The sequence below is a fragment of the Dipodomys ordii genome, unplaced genomic scaffold, assembly GCF_000151885.1.
Source record: "Dipodomys ordii isolate 6190 unplaced genomic scaffold, Dord_2.0 Scaffold75, whole genome shotgun sequence".
Taxonomy (NCBI): domain Eukaryota; kingdom Metazoa; phylum Chordata; class Mammalia; order Rodentia; family Heteromyidae; genus Dipodomys; species Dipodomys ordii.
This window is the reverse complement of record NW_012267291.1, coordinates 6780116-6800209: the sequence shown is the minus strand read 5'-3', so window position 1 is coordinate 6800209 and position 20094 is coordinate 6780116. Positions and strand designations below refer to the sequence as shown.

The following is a 20094-nucleotide window of genomic DNA, read 5'->3' as shown; positions in this document are numbered from 1 at the left end:
ACATTTGGGAAGCTGAGGTGGGAGGATCTCATGTTCCAGGCCAGCTACATGTAGTAAGACTTTGTCACAAAACACTACAGAGTGTGGGAAGAGCTACTGGCCCCAGTGAATGGACATCAGGGATGTTGCTATACACCCTTCCCTGCCCAGGACAGCCCCAGAATAAGGGATTCTCTACCTCCAGACGCCAACAGCGGGGAGGTTGAGAAACGCTGATGTAAATAAGATGGAGGAAACAAGCAATACCCACTCCTAGGTTTGCTGTGTCAGCTGAGCTGAAGGTGTACTTACAGCGATGCCCGTCACATAGGAGCTGCCTGCAGTAGCTGGGATCACTGCTGTTGTAATTTAGTGGTTCACTTTATATCAAGATTTCAGTATTTCAAAATCTCACAAACATTCTTTTAATCCAAATACCATATTGTACAGTTTTTTCCATAAATGTTGCATGCTACTAATATGCTTTTCTTTCTTCCCCACCAGATGAAATTAAAGCAGAAATAGAAAAGCAGAGGTAAGCAGTAGCACTTTGTCCTTGCTGAAATAGCACGAAGGGGTAGGTCATGGTCAGGATAACCCCTTCTCTGTCCTTTACCTGTTTTCTAATCCCCTGGCTCCGTGCTGGGCACTCAGTAGAATCTGTGTCTGACATGTTACTGGTGCAGTATTTTTGTACTTGGGGGAAGGCTAAAGAAGGTCAAGTTAAGGCCTTGTATCTCTTCTTGAGAGGAGAGATAGATCCCCTGCCTTGTGCTTGCCTAGACCCAAGGTTGGCCTGCTCCACGAGTGTTCGCATTTTGGAAATACAGGTCTGGCATCGCTGCCACCAGATTGCATGTGGGACACTGCAGACTCAGTGTGCAAGTCAGAGATCCTGCTTTTCTCATGCAGCACTGCTTTCTTCTGTAGTTGCCCGTGTCTGCATCTATTAACTGGCCTCAAGATTGAGTTTGCAGATGCTTTTAAGTAAATGATCACAAGCAGAGTGGGAAGTCATAGTAAAGAGTAGAGAAAGCAAGTTTTGTTTTTTTCATTTCCCCTCTTGGCCTTTTGCTCTTTTCCAAGGCTTGGTGCCGCAGCCCCACCAAAGGCGAACTTCATCGAAGCGGACAAGTACTTCCTTCCGTTCGAGCTGGCTTGCCAGTCCAAGTCCCCCCGTGTGGTCAGCACATCCCTTGACTGCTTGCAGGTACCACATTGAAACTTGATGGTGTAATGGGGTTCCTCCCACCACAGACACCCCTTGCTTACCCAGAGCCCTCTAGGGCTGGCTCATGTGCTCAGAGTGCCCTGGTGGCGGTGGGGAGAGGAGCAGGCTATGTTCTTTTTGTGGAGGTCTCATGAAGGCAGGAAGACAGCTCTTCAGCTAAAACATGGATTTCCCCAAAAATACTTTTATTTGTTACTCTCTTTTCGATTTATTACCCTTTGTCTAAATGAAACTTGTAGCATGAGAGTATTTGATTACACAAAGACTCTCTCTTGATATCATAAATTCACAGTATCACGGGTAGAAATAGTCACATCTTGGTGGTGGTGGTAGTTTTGTTCTTGAAGTTGCTGTGAGTGTGAGTTAGTGTATGCTGAACGAGAGCTACAAGTACGGATTAAGTTCCTGCAGTTCCCCAGTCACAGTGTTTTTGTTAGCCAATTAGTATAGACCTGTTCTTTGTGTATTTCTATGTAATTATTTGTTATTGTTATTATTATTATTTTTGTCAGTCATGGGGCTTGAATTTGGGGCATGGGTGCTGTCCCTGAGCTCTGCTTCACTACTGTGAGCCACAGCTCCACTTCCGGTTTACTTGTGGTTAATTGAAGATGAGAGTCTTAAAACCAGCCTGGGCTGGCTTTGAACTGAGATCCTTGGACCTCACCCTCCTGAATAACTAGGATTACAGGCTTGAGCCAACAGTGCCTGACTGTGTATTTCTATTTAGAAAAACCTTATATAATATGTATTGTTGGCTCATTAACATTGGACTCACGCCAACCACAGTGTTATACATACTGGAAGAGAGCTTGTGATTTCTCTGTAAGGCACATCTCTGCCTTCTTGCTTTTAAACATTAAAAAGCACTCCGGCACATACTTGGGGGCCATTTTGAAGAGCAAACAGGACAAGTGTGCAAACTGTGACACTTATTACTCTGCAAAAGAGGCATTTGTTTAGAGGGAACCAGAAAGAAGTCAGTGTCACCTTGTTCGACTTCAGCTGTAAACATGAGTGCCAGTGATCCTGGCTTCCTGCTGCTCTGCGTAGGTCCATAAATTCCTGCAAAAACTTCCAGGTTTTACTTTTGGACTGTGCAATAATTTTAGTGGATAGATTCATTTGAAATACAGAAAGTACAAATAATGGGGATTGACTGTGTTAGAGCTGTAATAATCTCATTGTAAATGATCTTTGTTGTTGTTATTTGGGGCTTGAACTAAGGGACTGGGAGCTGACCCTGAAAGTTTCTGCTCAAGGCTCGTGCTCTACCACTTTGAGCCATAGCTCTGCTTCCAGCTTGCTGGTGGTTAATGGAGATTAGAGTCTCACAGACTTTCCTGCTCAGGCTGGCTTCAAACCATTATCCTCAGATCTCAGCCTCCTGAGTAGCTAGGATTACAGGCTTTCACCACCAAAGCTTGGTGGCTGTAAATGATATTTGATGGATAAAGAAGCAGGAGATGTTGGGTGACTTGTCCATTATATATAAATAGTAAGAGGCAGAAAAAAGGACAACTTGGAGCCAGGCGCCAGTGGCTCAGGCCTGTAATCCTAGCTACTCAGGAGGCTGAGATCTGAGGATCACAGTTCAAAGCCAGCTGGGCAGAGAAGTCAGTGAAATTCTTATCTCCAATAAACCACCAGAAAACTGGAAGTGGCGCTATAGCTCAAGTGGTAGAGCGCTAGCCTTGAGCTGAATTGCTGAGGGAGCACCCAGGCCTAGAGTTCAAGTCCCACAACTAACAACAACAACAAAAAAATTTTTTTTTCTTTTTGTGCCAGTTTTGGGGTTTGAACTTAGTGTCTGTGCACCACTGTCTTGTAACTTTTTTGATCAAGACTGGTATTCTACCACTTGGGTTAAAGCTCCACTTCCAGCTTTTTTATGGTTAATTGGAGATGAATCTCATGGACTTTCCTGCCAGGGCTGGCTTCATACTATGATTCTCAAATCTTAGCGTCCTGAATATCAAGGATTACACATATGACCCACTGGCGCTTATTCTTAATCTCAGTGAGCAATCCATATCAGTGACAAAAGTTTTTAAATGTATTGAAGAGATTGCACAGTTTACCAGTGCTTTCTAGTCAAGATGGATGAATAGAGTCTGTGTTATAATTGCTTAGAGAGCTATGTTCTAAAGGCTTGTGCAGATCCCATGAGAGAGAGAGAGAGAGAGACTGCTGCTGTTGATTAGTTATGTCTGATTAGTTATTTCTGATTATGTTAATTCGTTATGGCTGATTATGTTGATTAGTTATGTCTGATTATGTTGATTAGTTATGTATGATATGTTGATTTGATATGTTGTTGATTAGTTACTTATGGGACTGTACTGTGGCAGTGGGCATACTGCATTGCTGACACTCCTTGTCTGATATTTACTCAGTCTCTTCTCTTTGATATGTATTGTTAAGAACTGATGGCAGCATTTTCACAGAAGCAGCTCTTCCAAATGAAAAACCTTGCTCATTCAAGATAATTCTGAATACCATGTTCTCTTTGAGACATCTAATGAGCTAAGAACTCAATGGCAGGCCAGGTCCTACACCCTAAAATGTTTGATACTGTCAATGTCTTCTGAGGACACTTGGCATAAATGTAGTTTGAGTTGTCTGCTCCCGGTTAACATTGCTGCTGTCTTGAGAGCCTGTGCTGGGTCCTGAGTGCTTTGTCCATAGTACAGTATGCAGTCCTCTCAACAAGATATCTGAGGCTTAAAGAATAAATGGCCAGGGGCTGGGAAGGTGGCTCAGTGGTAGAGCGCTTGCCTTGCATGCTCAAGACCCTGGGTTCGATTCCTCAGCACCACATAAGCAAACAGAAAAAAGCCGGAAGTGGCGCTGTGGCTCAAGTGGTAGAGCGCTAGCCTTGAGCTGAAGAGCTGAGGGACAGCGCCCAGGCCCAGAGTTCAGGCCCCACGACCGGACCCAAAAAAAAAAAAAAAAAGAATAAATGGCCAGCCTAGTCCAAGGTCCCCTGGCCAGGAAGCGGTGACATGGGGGGGCTGCCCAGGGCTTCCTGACTCCACATTTATGTTCTTAACATGGGTTGGCTATGATCCATGAGCCAAACTTGGCCTGCTGCCTACTTTAGTGTATCAACTTTCACTGTAACTCAGTGGCTTAACCATCAGGCATTTATTTCTCATAGTTCTGGAGGCTGGGTGGTCCAAGATGAAGGTTCCGGCTGTGTGGTTCCTGATGAGCAGCTCTCTTTTATGACATTAGAAAGTGTCTGGGTGCAATTGGGTCACTGTCTCCTTGGTGGCTGCCCTGCTGAGCCTGTTCGACGGGAATTTCCTGGAGTGGAGAGGGAAAAGTCTTGGAAATGGAAGGCAGTAGTATCTGGTTTAGGCAGAATTGAAGCCAGCTGCTGTGCCTTGTCCTTTGTTTATCTTGGAGAGGTAAGGGGGCAAAGGTGCTTTGGGTTCGTGTGCTGGGATTCCCCTCCAAGCTAGAGAAAGCCTTAAGACTTCTGGCAGCTGCTGCTTCAGGCACAGCAGTACAGCCCCTGTGTTCTTTGCTTCAGGCATAGCAGTACAGCCCCTGTGTTCTTTGCTTCAGCCTGTGTCCCCACACGCTTCTCCAAGGCAGGGCTTCACCAAGGAGGGTTAGGGTCAGTCTGGCCTAACCTGAAGTTTTATTGACAAAAGAAAACTTCTTGAGGATATCCTTCTGATATATTTATTCAGCTTAAATTATAATCATGTGCTATAGTTATTGAAGTTTTATATATTACATAACATACAAAAATGGAATTTTTGTTTTTTGGGTGCTGGTCCTGAGGCTTAAACTTGGGGCCTGGGCACTGTCCCTGAACTTTTGTGCTCAAGGCTAGCACTCTTACCACTTGAGCCACATCACTACGTCTGACTTTTGGGTGGATAATTGGAGATAAGAATCTCATGGACTTAACAGCCTGGGCTGGCTTTGAACTGTGATCCTCAAATCTCAGCTTCCTGGGGAAGACAGGATTAAAGGCATGAGTAACCAGCACCTGGTTTCATCTCCATCTTTGCTTTGCAGCATTGTTTTGTGTTGTACCGACTTACTTTGTGTTTTGGCAGTACTAGAATTTGAACTCAAAGCCTTGAGCTTGCTGAGTCATGCCTTCAACCCAGTGGAGCCTACATTTTTGTGTGTGTGTGGTTAGAGCACGCTGTACCACTGAGTCATGTTCCCATCCCATGGGGGTATCCTATTCAGCATTCATATCTTGGGGGTTTGTAGGCCATTGCACTCCTATCACAATGCTCAGGACAGTCTTGAGTCCTAATGTGAGGAGTAAGAGTGAGCAGTGCTAGGACCTAGAGCAGCGCAGCAGCAGGCAGCCCCCGTCCCCCCCGCTTCCCCCAGCCTCATAGGCACCTGAGCATTAGCAGGGCAGATAGAGAGCTCTGGGCTTTCTCTCACTCTGCACTAACTCTCCAGGAGTCTAGGCTTGAGCAGCAGAGACAATGCCGCCTTCCGCCTGCTTCTCCACTCCATTAGCTGCTATCTTAATCTGTCTTTCTGTTTATGGAATTCTGTACTTTGTAGATGTTGATGGAGAAAAACCACTGAGAAATGGCACCATGATTCTGCTGAGTGGTATAGGTAATGGCAGGATTCTTGCATGCTTTCTGTGTGCAGAGGCAGGCATGTGATAGGCAGAAACCTAGCAGGATAAAGAGTGGAAGGGCGTCTGTGAGTTTTCCCACCTCACCCAAGCAGAGTGCCTTTAGCTGGTTGGCCTTTAGATTCCCTTGCTAGTTTGGAGAAAACACTGATCAAAGCTGTCCTCCACATTTGGGGGGGGGGTTGGTCATGGGGCTTGAACTCTGGGCCTGAGCTCTGTCCCTCAGCTCTTCAGCTCAAGGCTAGCGCTCTACCACTTGAGCCACAGCACCACTTCCGGTTTTCTAGTGGTTTATTGGAGATAAGAATCTCATGGACTTTCTTGCTCTGGCTGGCTTTGAACTATGATCCTCAGATCTCAGCTTCCTGAGTAGCTACAATTACAGGCATGAGCCACTGGCACCCGGCTATGCTCCACATTTTTTGACTGGGAACCTGGGCCTGGGTTTGAACTGACACCCCTAAGGTGGCACAGACTGAGCCAGCTTGGAACTTCTGAGGCCCCTGAGCACTCAGATTCTTCATGCTGAGAGCTGATGATGGGCAAGTGACCCCTGTGCACACCTATCTGTAACCAGGCCAGCCATCTGAGGGACAGACATTAATAATGTAGATGTGGAACTGAACTGCTTTTACTTTAAGTTCTGGAGTACTAAATATACTGACATTGAACATTCTAAAAGAATGAAAAGGTGGGGCTGGGATGTAGCTCAGTGGTAGGGCATTTGCCTGGCATGCACAAAGCCCTGGGTTCCATTCCCAGTACTGGAGGGAAAAAAAGCCAGGCATCAGTGGCTCATGTCACTGAGTAACTAATACAAGCTACTCAGGAGGCTGAGATCTGAGGATTGTGGTTCAAAATCAGCCCAGGCAGGAAAGTCCTGGAAACTATTATCTCCAGTTAACCCCCCAAAAGCCAGAAGTGGAGCTGTGGCTCAAGTAGTAGATCTGTAGCCTTGAGCACAAAAGTTCAGGGACAGTTCCCAAACTCAGAGTTCAAGTCTTAGAATTACCGTGCGTGCGTGTGCGCATACACACACACACACACAACGCCAGTGTCGAGTGTTCTAGTCTTTTTTTTGGGGGGGGGTGTCATGGGGCTTGAATTCTTGGTCTGGGTGCTGTCCCTCAGCTCTTCAGTTCAAGGCAAGCATTCTACCACAGCACCACTTACAGTTTTCTGGTTGTTAATTAGAGATAAGAGTTTCACAAGCTGAGCGCTGGTGGCTCACGCCTGTAATCCTAGCTACTCAGGAGGCTGAGATTTGAGGATCACCGTTCAAAGCCAGCCCAGGCAGGAAAGACTGTGAGACTCTTATCTCCAATAAACCACCAGAAAACCGGCAGTGGCGCTGTAGCTCAAGTGGTAGAGAGCTCGCCTTGAGCTGAAGAGCTGAGGGACAGCGCCCAAGCCCAGAGTTCAAGCCCCACGACCAACCAGGAAAAAAAAAAAAAAGTTTCACAGACTTTCTTGTCCAGGCTGGCTTTGAACTGAGATCATCAGATCTCAGCCTCCTGAGTAGCTAGGATTCCAGTTGTGAGCCACTGGTGCCGGCTGGGTGTTCTAGTCTTATTGTGCAAACTACTTAGTTTTCTATGTAAGCAAAACATGTCATTATTTTGTAGTGGGGGACTGTCACTAGAGTTTGATCACGGGGCCTGAACACTGTCTCTTAGATTTTTTTGCTCAAGGCTAGCACTCTGTGACTTGAGACATAGCTCTGCTTCTGGCTTTTTGGTAGTTAGAGTCTCTCAGACTTTTCTGCCTGGGCTGGCTTTGAACTGTGATCCTCAGACCTCAGCTTCCTGAGTAGCTAGGATAATTCAGTGGTTTTGCAGGCAGCACCACACTCTACCCAGATAATTTTATCATCTTGGTCACTCCTCTGTCACCAGCACCCTCATCTGTGTTCTGGGGGAACTACTCATCTACTCTGTCTTCAGTGTGTTTGGCTCTAATCTTTGTGTTTTGCACAGATGTGCATACAGATGTGTGTTGGTGAGTTCTCTGCCTATGATTGGCATTGGAGCCTGCAGTGGCAGGCTCTTTTACTGCCAGGGGAGAGTGGAGGAAGGCCACATACAGTGGTAGTACTTGCCAAGCTGCTGGGATCAGAGGCAGCTATAGATCTGGAAGGGAAGGCCATGCTCCCTGCCTGTCTTGTGCTGTTGGCAGCAGCCCTGCTTCTGGGCAGGCAGAAACTCCTAATATCTGCTCATTCTGTGTTTAGAAACTCATCGCATATGGGCACATCACCGGCAACGCCCCAGACAGTGGAGCCCCAGGGAAGCGGCTGATTGACAGGATTGTTGAAACCATATGCAACTGTTTTCAGGGACCTCAGACGGATGAAGGAGTTCAGTTACAAATAATTAAGGTATTTCTGTGTGTTTGCCTGTTAGGAATTTAGATTAGAAAGCCTGCTCCTTTGGGAACCTTGGTTTCTAATTTCTTAGTATGTTAGTTGTCTCAGGTGATGCTAAACTGAGCAGAAGTTGTGGAAGCATCACTCAGCTCTTTTGTTAAAGATGAGAATTTATTAGCAGGGTTTGAGACAAAGAGAGGAAAACCAGGTGTGTTTTCCAACTAAACAGTTGTACTAATGACACTGTAACTCACATGTGAGTTAAATCATCTTGAAATGCTTGGTCTTTGCTGTTTCTCAGCAGGCCTTCATGGGTGCTTGTGTCATTCACTTGTCCCAGTCCTCTGGTACCCCACTTTGCTGCCCTGTTCCATGTCTGCTGCCAGGTGGCTTGGTCTGGGCTAGTAGCATCAGCTTATCAGGGAGCAGGGGCAGGATGGATTTTATTTTATTTTTGTCTTTTGGTCAGTCATGAGGCTTGAACTCAGGGCCTGCGTTCTGTCTCTGAGCTCTGTTGCTCAAGGCTAGAGCACTACCACTTTGAGCCACAGCTCTACTTCTGGTTTTTGAGTGGTTAATTGGTGATAAGAGTCCCAGGAGGTCTTTTCTGCCTGGGTTGGCTTTGAACTGAGCTCCTCAGATCTCAGCTTCCAGAGTAGCTAGGATTACACATGTGAGCCACCCATGCCTGGTATCAGAATTGGTTTTAGACACCTTGCAGGTCTTAGGCCTTTACTGTATTAGCTTCATGACAAATGACTCCATGTCATTCACACCTTTCTCAAGGCCTTTCAAACCCATCTGTGATTGACTGCTCATCAAAAAATGTATGCTTTGTGATTCCTGTGGGTAAAATCAAGTGGGAGATTTTTCTTCCCGAGAGAAGTGTCTGCAATTTTCATTCTAGATTTTTCAATCAGTGTTAACATTCAGAAGTCTGACATTTAAGAAACAAACCAACAGAAAACCTATTTCAGTCAACTAATTAGTTTAAGTAATTGGGTTTTCAGGGGTTAGTAATGCATTTTTACACTCAGAACAGCAGGAAACTGGCTCTTGGTACTAATCATTCAGTTCAGATGGCAGGGATATTGTAGGGTTTGTAAAAAAAAAAAAAAAAACAGAGCCATCAAGGTCCTCTAGGCCAGTGTGGCCAAGGGATGCAGGACAGAGGTGGCTGTTTGTGAAGGTGACTTGTTTCCCCTGTGCACTTCAGGCTCTGCTGACTGCGGTGACTTCCCCACACATTGAGATTCATGAAGGCACTATCCTGCAAACTGTGAGAACATGTTACAATATCTATTTGGCCAGCAAAAACCTTATCAATCAAACCACTGCCAAGGCCACGCTCACCCAGATGCTCAATGTCATCTTCACCCGCATGGAAAACCAGGTGGTGAGTGACAACAGACCTGGCTGCTGGGGGCCGGACATCCTGTGCTGAGTCCCTCCATGTGGGTTCACTAGCACTTTAAACTTTACCCCTGCCGCCCAAGGACTCTCTGTACTGGGCTTTTGCTCTTAATTAAAATCAGCAAGAATCTAGCATGCATTCAGAAGTATGCCTTAGAAGTAAGTATTCAGTATGTGCTTTGAGTTTATCCCATTCCAAGTTTGCTTTGAATCTGTTTCCTTTGAGAAATTGTATCCGGGTAGTTGCAGATCTTTTAAGCAATAGGCTGGTATACTTTTTTGTTCTTTCCCAAAATGCTCAGACCATCTAGATTGAGTCCCTTTCTATTGCCTTTTAGTTGCAGGAGGCGAGAGAACTGGAAAAACCAATCCAGTCAAAACCCCAGTCCCCCGTGATTCAGGCTGCAGCGGGATCCCCAAAGTTGAACCGTTTGAAGCAGAGCCAGGCACAAAGCAAACCAACAACTCCTGAAAAAACAGATTTACCCAACGGTGAACATGCCAGGAGTGACACTGGGAAAGTGAGCTCAGAGAATGGAGACACACCCGGAGAAAGAGGCCCATCACTGCCAGGTACAGCAAGCCTTCTGAGTGGAGAGGGCATTGCCTGTGGCTGATGGCCACACAGCTGTCTGGTAAGATCAGAAGGAAAGCTTGGAGGGCGGCTTGTCTATCCAGGATTTCCCCTTGATTCCTTCTGCTTGTCTTTTGCGGCACACAGCCAGTGAGGCCTGCAGTCTAATGGGGGTTGTCTTTGAGTCCTTCCTAGAAGGGATGTTGCCACTACTGGTCCATGGCAGCCTGTGTGCAGTAGCTCAGCTTAGGCACTTAGCTATGGGGAAGATACTCAGAGATGAATCATTCATTATCTTTCTTAGCTGTCCTAAAGTTAATCCTGTGCACACTGCATCTCTGCCTTGCCAGGGCTCTGCACTTAAGACCCACTCAGAAGCCTCTAAAGAGTCAGAACTCTGGTGGCAGGTACATGGGTGGTAGGTGATGGCACATTTGGGAAAACAGATATAGCTTTGTTTCCTTTTAGTCACTGGTATATCACTTATTTGGGTTTGCTTTTTTAAATAAAAAATGATCTTATGCCTGGTAAGAGCCTGAAAGTAGATGAAATCTTAAACCTGAGGTCTTGGGTTCACCTTTGATGTTGGATCTCCTAGGCTGGAGGTAAGTCTTGGTTTTCAGGAATTTGCCTTTCCTGAATGATTCTGTCAACTTGTTGCTCACTCAGATTGGTTGTTTACACCAAATATCTGACCTCTCTATAACTGATTGCTTTTATCCTCTGGTCACACAGCTGGAAAGGTCTCTTGGTAGGATTTTCCCTATTAAAGTGTGCATATTGAAGTAGCTTTTACTCCTGGGCAATTTACCAGAGTATTTAGCATGCCTGGAGCAGAGCATGTTACTTTCATGTTATGCTGTCTTCATTGAACCAAGGAAAGGCCAAAAGAAAGCTACCCCAAGGGCTGGGAATGTGACTTAGTGGTAGAGTGCTTGACTAGCATGCATGAAGACCTGGGTTCAGTTCCTCAGCATCACATACACAGAAAAAGCCAGAAGTGGTATTGTGGCTTAAGTGGTAGAGTGCTGGCCTTGAGCAAAAAGAAGCTCAGGGACAGTGTCCAGGCCCAGAGTTCAAGCCCCAGGGCTGGCAAAAAAAAAAAGAAAGTTACCACCAAGACTTGCTGTCCTCTCATTCTTGTTGCCATGTGTCCTAAGAGTGGTAGCTCTCTATGTCTGCCATAGTATTTGTCTTGTAGCGCTCAGGGCAAAGACCAGGTTTTCACTGTAACCCTTATCAAGCTGTGGGTGATCAATAAATATTAATATTTAAACCCACTACAGTAAATGTAGCTGTGCAGATAAAAAAAGCAGTTCTCTCTGGGCTACACAAAAGTGCTTCCTTTACACCCCACTTTCTGTACAGCAGCCAAGGTGGTTTCCTAAAAGCATATTTAGATAGTGACTCTCTCCTGCTTAAACTCTTTTAGTGAGTAATTCCTCATCTTGCCCAAGAGTGAAATATACGCCAGGCCTGTCCCATGGCCTGCCTGGGCCCTAGTCCACCTCTCTGTCTCCTCCACATTCCCCTTGCTTTGCCACACAAGGCACATGGCACCACTTGTGATTCTTGAAAATGCCGTGCTTGTTCCTGCCATGATGTCTTTGCACTTGCCATCCCTTCTCCACTACACACTCTCTTATCTTCAGGTCTCTTAGTACACTGAGAGAAGCTTCCCTGATTATTCTTTGCAGCTTCTCATCATACCTACCATTATCCTCTCTTTCTTCCTAACACATATGAGTACCTGAAATTACCGGTGTCAACTATTGTTACCTGCTTCTGCTTGGAGGCCTAGGTGGCTGTGTTCACGTTGTATTCTCAATACCTGGAATGGTGCCTGACACACACATGGTGCACACACTCAGGGATTTATTTGTTTGTTTATTTATTTATTTATTGAGTGGTAGTGAGGCCTAAACCTAGGGCCTGGGCACTGTCCCTGAGCTTTTTTGCTTAAGGCTAGCACTCTACCACTTGGAGCCACAGCAGCACTTCTGGTTTTCTGGTGGTTCATTGGAGATAAGAGTCGCATGGACTTTCCGGCCTGGGCTGGCTTTGAACTGCTATACTCAGATCTCAGCCACTTGAGTAGCTGGGATTACAGGCGTGAGCCACCAGCATCTGGCAATAAATGTATTTTCTGACAAAGGTTTCTGTACTTTTGTAGAAACATAGTCAGTAGAAGTTTTGCTGTAATAAAGACAGTGATTTGAAATCTTTTAATAAATTATAAGTATGTATTCCTATATTAAGATGAAATCCTTAGATTTGTACAATTAATATATGCTATTTTTTTAAAATCCTCTTTTATTATATGATGCAGATTAAAGTAAGCATAATAGGACAATGGTATTGGGCACTCATTTATGAGCATGATTTAAGTCATTTCCATTACTTTGTAACACCATGCTGGTGAAATCCAGTATAAACTTTCTTCTTTTTTTGGTTGGTCATGGGGCTTGAACTCTGGACTTGGGCACTGTCCCTGCGCTCTTCAGCTCAAGGCGAGCGCTCTACTGCTTGAGCCACAGCGCCACTTCTGGTTTTCAAGTGGTTTAATTGGAGATAAGAGTCTCACGGAAGCCGGGGTGCTGGTGGCTCACACCTGTCACCCTAGCTACTCAGGAGGCTGAGATCTGAGGATCGAGGTTCAAAGCCAGCCCAGGCAGGAAAGTCCGTGAGACTCTTATCTCCAATTTTAAAAACCACTAGAAAACCAGAAGTGGCACTGTGGCTTAAACGGTAGAGCGCTCACCTTGAGCTGAAGAGCTGAGGGACAGCACTCAAGCCCAGAGTTCAAGCCCCACGACTGACCAAAAAAAAGAGTCTCATGGACTTTCCTGCTTGGGCTGGCTTTGAACCTCAATCCTCAGATCTCAGCCTCCTGAGTAGTTAGGATTACAGGTGTGAGCCACTGGCGCCCAGCTTTCAGTATAAACTTTTGTCTCTCTCACTAGTATTACTGGGGAACATACTTTTTCTCCTGTGAAGCAAACAAGAAAAACATTAAGACTAAATGATTTGAGCCGGGTGCTGGTAGCTCATGCCTGTAATCCTAGCTACTAAGGAGGCTGAGATCTGAGGATTGTACTTCAAAGCCAGCCCAGGCAAGAAAGTCTGTAAGACTCTTATCTCCAATAAAACAGTCAAAAAACCAGAAATGGTACTGTGGCTCTAGTAGTAGAGTGGTGCTGCCTTGAGCTGAAGAGCTGAGGGACAGCACCCAGGCCTAGAGTTCAAGTCCATGATAGAAAGAAAGAGTGAGAAAGAGAGAGGGAGAGAGAGAGAAAGAATAAGAGAAAGAGAAAGAAAGGATTTGAAATATGATGCAAAGAAACAGTATTTGCAGTTGACATAGTGTGACTTTTTTTTTTTTTTTGGTCGGTCATAGGGCTTGAACTCAGGGCCTGAACGTTGTCCCTCAGCTCTTCAGCTCAAGGCTAGCGCTCTACCACTTGAGCCACAGCACCATTTCACCACTTCTGGTTTTCTGAGTGGTTTATTGGAGATAAGAGACTCATGGACTTTCCTGCCTGGGCTGGCTTTGAACCATAATCCTCAAATCTCAGCCTCCTGAGTAGCTAGGATGACAGGCATGAGCCACCGCATCTGCCTTTGTGGGAATTTTTTTGCCAGTACTTAGTGGCCCCGTGAGGCTCTTCCTGGGGCATGGATCAGACATCAGCCCTCTCCTACCTTTTCCGCATCTCTGTCTTTGTCTCTCTCTCTCTCTCTCTATATATATACATATACATATATATGTACATGTCTATGGATAGTCTATACATATGATACTTAGCTTTTGGGGCTCAGCTTATCTTGCCCAAGATGATTCCTGCAATTCCATCCATTTTCCTGTAGAAGACACGATTTCATTTTGTTTTTGTTTTTATGGTTGTGTTCCATGATATTCATCTCACAGATGTATCTCCCATACCCTCCATCTATGTATGTGTTGGGTGTCTTGGCTGATTCCACCTTTCGGCAGTGTTTAACAGTGCTGTCGAAAACATAGATGTGCAGGTGGCTTTCTTGTTTACTGATTGGCTTTCTTTTGGATATATGCCCAATAGTGAATAGTACTAGATCTTTAGCTTTAAGAATTGTGTTTTTTGAGCTGGGAAAGTGACTTAGTGGTAGAGTGCTTGCCTTGCATGCATGAGGCCCTGCATTTGATTCCTCAACACCACATAAGTAGAAAAAGCCAGATGTAGCGCTGTGGCTCAAGTGGTAGTACAGCCTTGAGCTGAAGAGCTGAGAGACAGCGCCCAGACCCAGAGTTCAGACCCTATGACCAACAACAATAACAACAACAACAAAAGAATTGTTTTTATTGATCAAAAGAGGAAGAAATATCAGATCGACATTTGAGTAAAGAAACAACAACAACAAAATGCACCCCTTCTCTTCTGTTTTTTTAAATTACTTTATTGTTATTATAAAGGTTATGTACAGAGAGATCACATTTACTTAAAATCAGTACTTAGTACTCTGGCTTGTTTTTTGTTGTTGGTGGTGGTAGGGCTTGAACTCTGGGCTTGGGTGCTATCCCTCAGCTCTTCAGCTCTACTACTTGAGTCACAGCGCCACTTCCAGTTTTCTAGTGTTTATTGGAGATAAGAGTCTCACAGACTTTCCTGCTCTGGCTGGCTTTGAACCGTGATCCTCAGATCTCAGCCTCCTGAGTAGCTAGGATGACAGGCGTGAGCCACCGGCACCCAGCTCTGGCTTGTTGTTGACAGTCTGCCTTCCAATGAGCTTTTTAGCCCATTAGTTTACATCATTTTGTTAGCCATGTGGTGAACAGTGAATTCGCTAATGCGCTTCTTCTCTATAGACAGCTATTTCCTAGTCAAAAGAACATGTAGGAGTGTAACTGAGGGTTTTTCCTTTAGTATTCTCACATGTCACGGATTAGTAAGTGTTTAGAGGTGAGACACACCAAACCTCAGTTCTAGAAGGTAAATATGTTATGCTTTACTGTCCCGTGTGTCTATTTGCCCTTCTAGTCCTCATCTCCCTTTTCTTGCTTTTTCCCCTAGCACAGTAGCATGCAGCAGCCTTCATGCAGCAGTCCCAGGGGGGCTGTGACTCACAGGAATGAGTCTTAGTGGTGTCCTCCAAATGCCTGTGACAGTGCCACACACATACAGAGCTGCTCCGTTCCTTGACTGAATGCATCAGCGAGGATGTCAGACCACACCTCTCCCATCCCCGTGGTCCCTCCTTATTGTACAAGGAACAGGGATTTTGGAAGGCCTTGAGTCAGACTCCTGTTCTTTCTTATTGTTAATGCTTGACTTTGGTCCTCAAGGCCACCTTATGGGTCAGGCAAGAGGAAAAGGGTTGGACTAAAAGATTCCTTGCCAACTCAGTTACCCCCCTCTTCAAAGAGAAGCTTTCCTGCAAGCCAGCACCACCCAAGAGGTTATACTCGTCCTCACTGGGTAGAATGTGGTCACGAGAGCACCTGGTCTACAAGGGATGCTGGGAGGGGGAGGCAATTTCTTTCCAAAACAGAATGAAGGATCTGTTAGTAAGAAAAACTAGTGTGACCTAGGTAGCTTGCAGTGCCTGGTCCAGCGTGATTCTCCTAGCTAAATTCATTCTAGGCGGGCTCACTTGGTGTAGCGAGCTGTGAAACAGCAGTGGTACTTGGTGACAGCCTCCGGAAACCAGCATGGCCAGTGTTTATGTCTCCTCTTTCACCTTTCAAGCATTTAATTGATTTGGTGGTCATCTTTACAGCATGCTTGAATCTTTTTTGGGGGGGTCCGGTCGTGGGGCCTGAACTCTGGGCCTGGGCACTGTCCCTCAGCTCTTCAGTTCAAGGCTAGCACTCTACCACTTGAGCCACAGCACCACTTCCGGCTTTTTTCATTTTGCTTATGTGGTGCTGAGGAATCGAACCCAGGGCCTCAGGCATGCAAGGCAAGCACTCTGCCACTGAGCCATCTTCCCAGCCCCAGATCTATTTATGCTTGACATGGCATCCAGCCCCTCCTGAGACCTGCCTCTGGCTCTTGTGTGTCAGCAAGGAAAGCAGGTGGGCTACCAGATAGAGTTGTGCTGCTTGCTGCTTAGGGCCACTGCTCTGTTGGACTTTGTCCTCAACAGCAAACCCCTTTGAGAAGTAGGGCTTCCTGATCCTACCCTTTTCCTGGACTAAGAATATAATGTTTGTGGAGATTGGTTCCAGGATCCCCATAGATACCAACATCTTCTTGTGTAGTTTGTGTGTGTGTGTGTGTGTGTGTGTGTGAACTTAGGCCCTCGAAGTTGTTCAGCTTGCTTGTTCAACTGGCACTCTACCACTTGAGCCATACCTCTAGCCCAGCTCTTTTGCTGGTTATTGCAGAGATTGGGTATTGTCAACTTTTCTGTCCTTGAACTTGAGCTCAGAAGTGAGTAAATAGCTAGGACTATGGGTATGAGCCACTGTCTCAAGGTTTGGGAGTGAGTAAGAAGTTAGTGAGCTAGTGGCTCGCGCCTATAGTCCTAGCTATTTTAGGAGGCTGAGATCTAGGATTATAGTTTGAACCCAGCCCTGGTAGGAAAGTAATTGAGGCTATTATCTTGTTAACCACCAAAAGCCAGAAGTGGAGCTGTGATACCTGAGAGGTGGCCTCAGTGGAAAGGTAGGGGGTGGGGGTAAGGGGAAGCAGGGCTCCTCCCTGTCTAGGAGGATGGCTTCTCCTGGTTCCAGCCAGCTAGTACCCATGTTGCCACATTGTTGGGTTAAAAAACACACATCTAGTTTTTTATGAGTACAGTTTATACATATTGGCAGCTGATTGAAAAGTTTAAGGATGTGATTGTACCTCAGTAGTAGAGCAACTCTTTTTCCAGGACTAAGTTTCAATAAGTAAGTAAGTAAATAAATAAATGTGGCTGCACTTCTTCCACTGAAGTGGTTACATTTTACAGAGCAATCCTGTTTACAGTGTAGTAAATCCTCAACTCAGCAGAGGAGCAGCTGTCTATGGGTCCACTGCTGACCAGTGAGATCAGCCTTCAGAACTTATTTGTACCATTTGCCTTCTGAGAGCAACTAAAGGGACATTGACTTAACTAACCCTTTCTCCCTTCCTTTCTTCCTTTGGAAATGTCCTTTGTGCTTGTGTGTTTGGGTATGCACAGGGAGCCAGGATGGAGCCCAGGAAGTAGTGAAGGACATCCTAGAAGATGTGGTCACCTCTGCTGTAAAAGGTGAGGACCCAAGGGCACATGCCTGCCCTCACTGCTCACACATTGCCTGCCCGCCTGTGTAAGGGCACATGCCTGCCCTCGCTGCTCACACACTGCCTGCCCTCGCTGCTCACACACTGCCTGCCCACCTGTGCAAGGTCACATGCCTGCCCTCGCTGCTCACATACTGCCTGCCCTCGCTGCTCACACACTGCCTGCCTACCTGTGCAAGGGCACATGCCTGCCCTCGTTGCTCACACACTGCCTGCCCTCGTTGCTCACACACTGCCTGCCCTCGCTGCTCACACACTGCCTGCCCTCACTGCTCACACACTGCCTGCCCACCTGTGCAGGGAGTGCCTGGCAACTCAGCCTGCCACCTCCCATTCTGCACAGGGGTTCTTAATGATTGCTCTTCTCATCTGGCTGAGGGTCAAGGACCACAGTCTTGTCATGGTAGATGCAGAAATCTACTCCATATGCCTCCCAGGTCAGGACATTGGTCCGAATCCTGAGATCCATGTCGGTGGCTGCTGAACTGGCCCTTTTAAAAAATCTGCTTTTTTTTTTTTCTTTCTTTTGATCATGGGTCTGAACTCTGGGCCTGGGCACTGTTCCTCAGCTCTTCAGCTCAAGGCTACCAGTCTACCACTTGAGCCACAGAGCCACTTCCAGCTTTTTCTGCTTATGTAGTGCTGAGGAATCAAACTCAGGGTCTCATGCATGCAAGGCAAGCACTCTATCACTGAGCCACCTTCCCAGCCCCCCTGTGTGGTTTTTGTCTAGCTGCCTCTAATCCTTGTCACAAATGGATGGGAGGTGTGTGCAGAGCTGCTGCATTGCATGATTTTGGAGGTGCCACAGCCCCTGGAGTGATTTGTGCATTGCCACATACTACTCTGCCTGGCAGTAAAGCGGCGTCCTATAGATACAAACAAAAGCACCACCATGGCCAAGTAGTATGGCATGATGGGCAAAGTAACAGTGGAGGGGTTGGTTGTGTGAGTAGCTCCTTTCTGGTGTCAGGCTGTCTTTGGAGCTAATAATAATTTTTGATGACTTTTGTTTCAAGCAGCAGCAGAAAAACACGGGCTGGCAGAACCTGACAGGGTCCTAAGTGAGCTAGAGTGCCAGGAATGTCCTGTTCTCCCTGGGGTTGATGAAAACTCCCAGACCAATGGCATAGCGGACGACAGGCAGTCATTGTCATCAGCGGATAATCTGGTATGTTGGTCAGCATTGCCATTTCCTTTTCTATTTCCATGCAGCTGGTACATACACTGTACATATGTCTGTGTGTAAATTTTTTTTCTCTCCCCAAGAACCAGTTTTTGTTCCCTTGCAGTTACGTCATCCCTGTGTATTCAGCCTTTCAGGGCCTTGTATTGAAATGTGAAGCTGTGACTTGCTTTGTTCACACACCACTGCATGGGAGTGTTCTCCCACATCAGCACACACACAGCTAACCAAATTGTAATGATTATGTAAATTCTGTGGGGATTATCATAGTCTGTTTAACCAGTTCCCTTTTACCAGTTCATATCAAATATCCTCCTAGGTGAATTTCATGTAGATCCCTAATTCTTTCTTCCTTTTTTCTTTTTGTTGGTTGTGGGGCTTGAACTCATGACCTAGGCGCTGTCCCTGAGCTCTTCAACTCAAGGAGAGCACTCTATCACTTAGGCCACAGCACCACTTCCAGTTTTCTGGTGGTTAGTTGGAGATAAAAGTCTTGAGGACTTTCTTGCCAAGGCTGGCTTTGAACCGAGATCCTTAGTTCTTAGCCTCCTGTGAAACTAGGATTACAAGTGTGAGCCATCCATGCCCAGCTCCTAATTCTTTCTTTTTCTTTCTTTCTTTTTTTTTTTTTTTTTGTCGGTCATGGGGCTTGAACTCTGGGCCTGGGCACTGTCCTTCTGCTCTTCAGCTCAAGGCTAGCACTCTACCACTTGAGCCACAGTGCAACTTCTGACTTTTTCTGCTTATGTGGTGCTGAGGAATCGAACCCAGGTCCTCATGCATGCAAGGCAAGCATCCTACCACTGAGCCACCTTCCCAACCCCACCTAATTCTTTCTTAAGGATAAATTTCTACAAGTTGTATTAGTGGGTCAAGAGTTGGAAGCTCTGGGGCTGTAGCTTAGAGGTAGAACTTGCTTGGTGCATGGGGCTGGAGTTCTATTCCCAGCACTGCAAAAAACAGAAAAGAAAAGAAAGAAAAGGAGGGAAGTGGGGGACAGGGAAGTGAGGAAAAGGAAAAGATAAAGGAAGAGGGTGGAAACTAAGTGATTCCTGCCCTGAATTAGTGTTCTGGGAAAGTGGCAGCTACTCTTTTCCCTTCCTTCAATGAAAGGACAGTAATTGATTCATACCTGGCCAGCCTGGTGGAGGAGGATCCTGCCTCACTGCTGAGGGCTGGGTTGCTCAGGTTTGTTGCTCATTTGCATCTTTATGGATTGCTTATTCATGGTTTTTGCCTGAGAGGAAAATTTCTGTGTTTTCTTAATTCTTAGAACTTGTCTGTAAATGATACCAATCCTTATTATGTTTATATATACTTTTATTTTAAATGTAGTTCATTTTTAAGATGCCTATAATTTTTTTTTCACATTTACCCTGATGCAGTATTATAAATATCCCCCTTGTTTTTGGTCGGTCATAGGGCTTGAACTCAGAATCTGGGCCTTGTCCCTGAGCATTTTTTTTTTTTTT

At 45.9% G+C, this 20094-nt stretch overlaps 1 protein-coding gene across 1 annotated transcript in view; it reads left to right on the top strand.

Moving 5' to 3' along the window:
• Window positions 1-488: 488 nt before the first annotated feature.
• The window catches only part of Arfgef2 (ADP-ribosylation factor guanine nucleotide-exchange factor 2 (brefeldin A-inhibited)), a gene marked incomplete at its 5' end in the record, with an annotated part of 66187 nt that continues 46581 nt past the window's right edge, over window positions 489-20094 (top strand). Inside the window, 7 exons of the mRNA XM_013024314.1 lie at window positions 489-514; window positions 1066-1189; window positions 8068-8214; window positions 9419-9598; window positions 9954-10188; window positions 17336-17404; window positions 18456-18607. Coding sequence (XP_012879768.1) covers window positions 489-514; window positions 1066-1189; window positions 8068-8214; window positions 9419-9598; window positions 9954-10188; window positions 17336-17404; window positions 18456-18607 — 933 coding nt within the window. The remainder of the gene's footprint in view (window positions 515-1065; window positions 1190-8067; window positions 8215-9418; window positions 9599-9953; window positions 10189-17335; window positions 17405-18455; window positions 18608-20094) is intronic.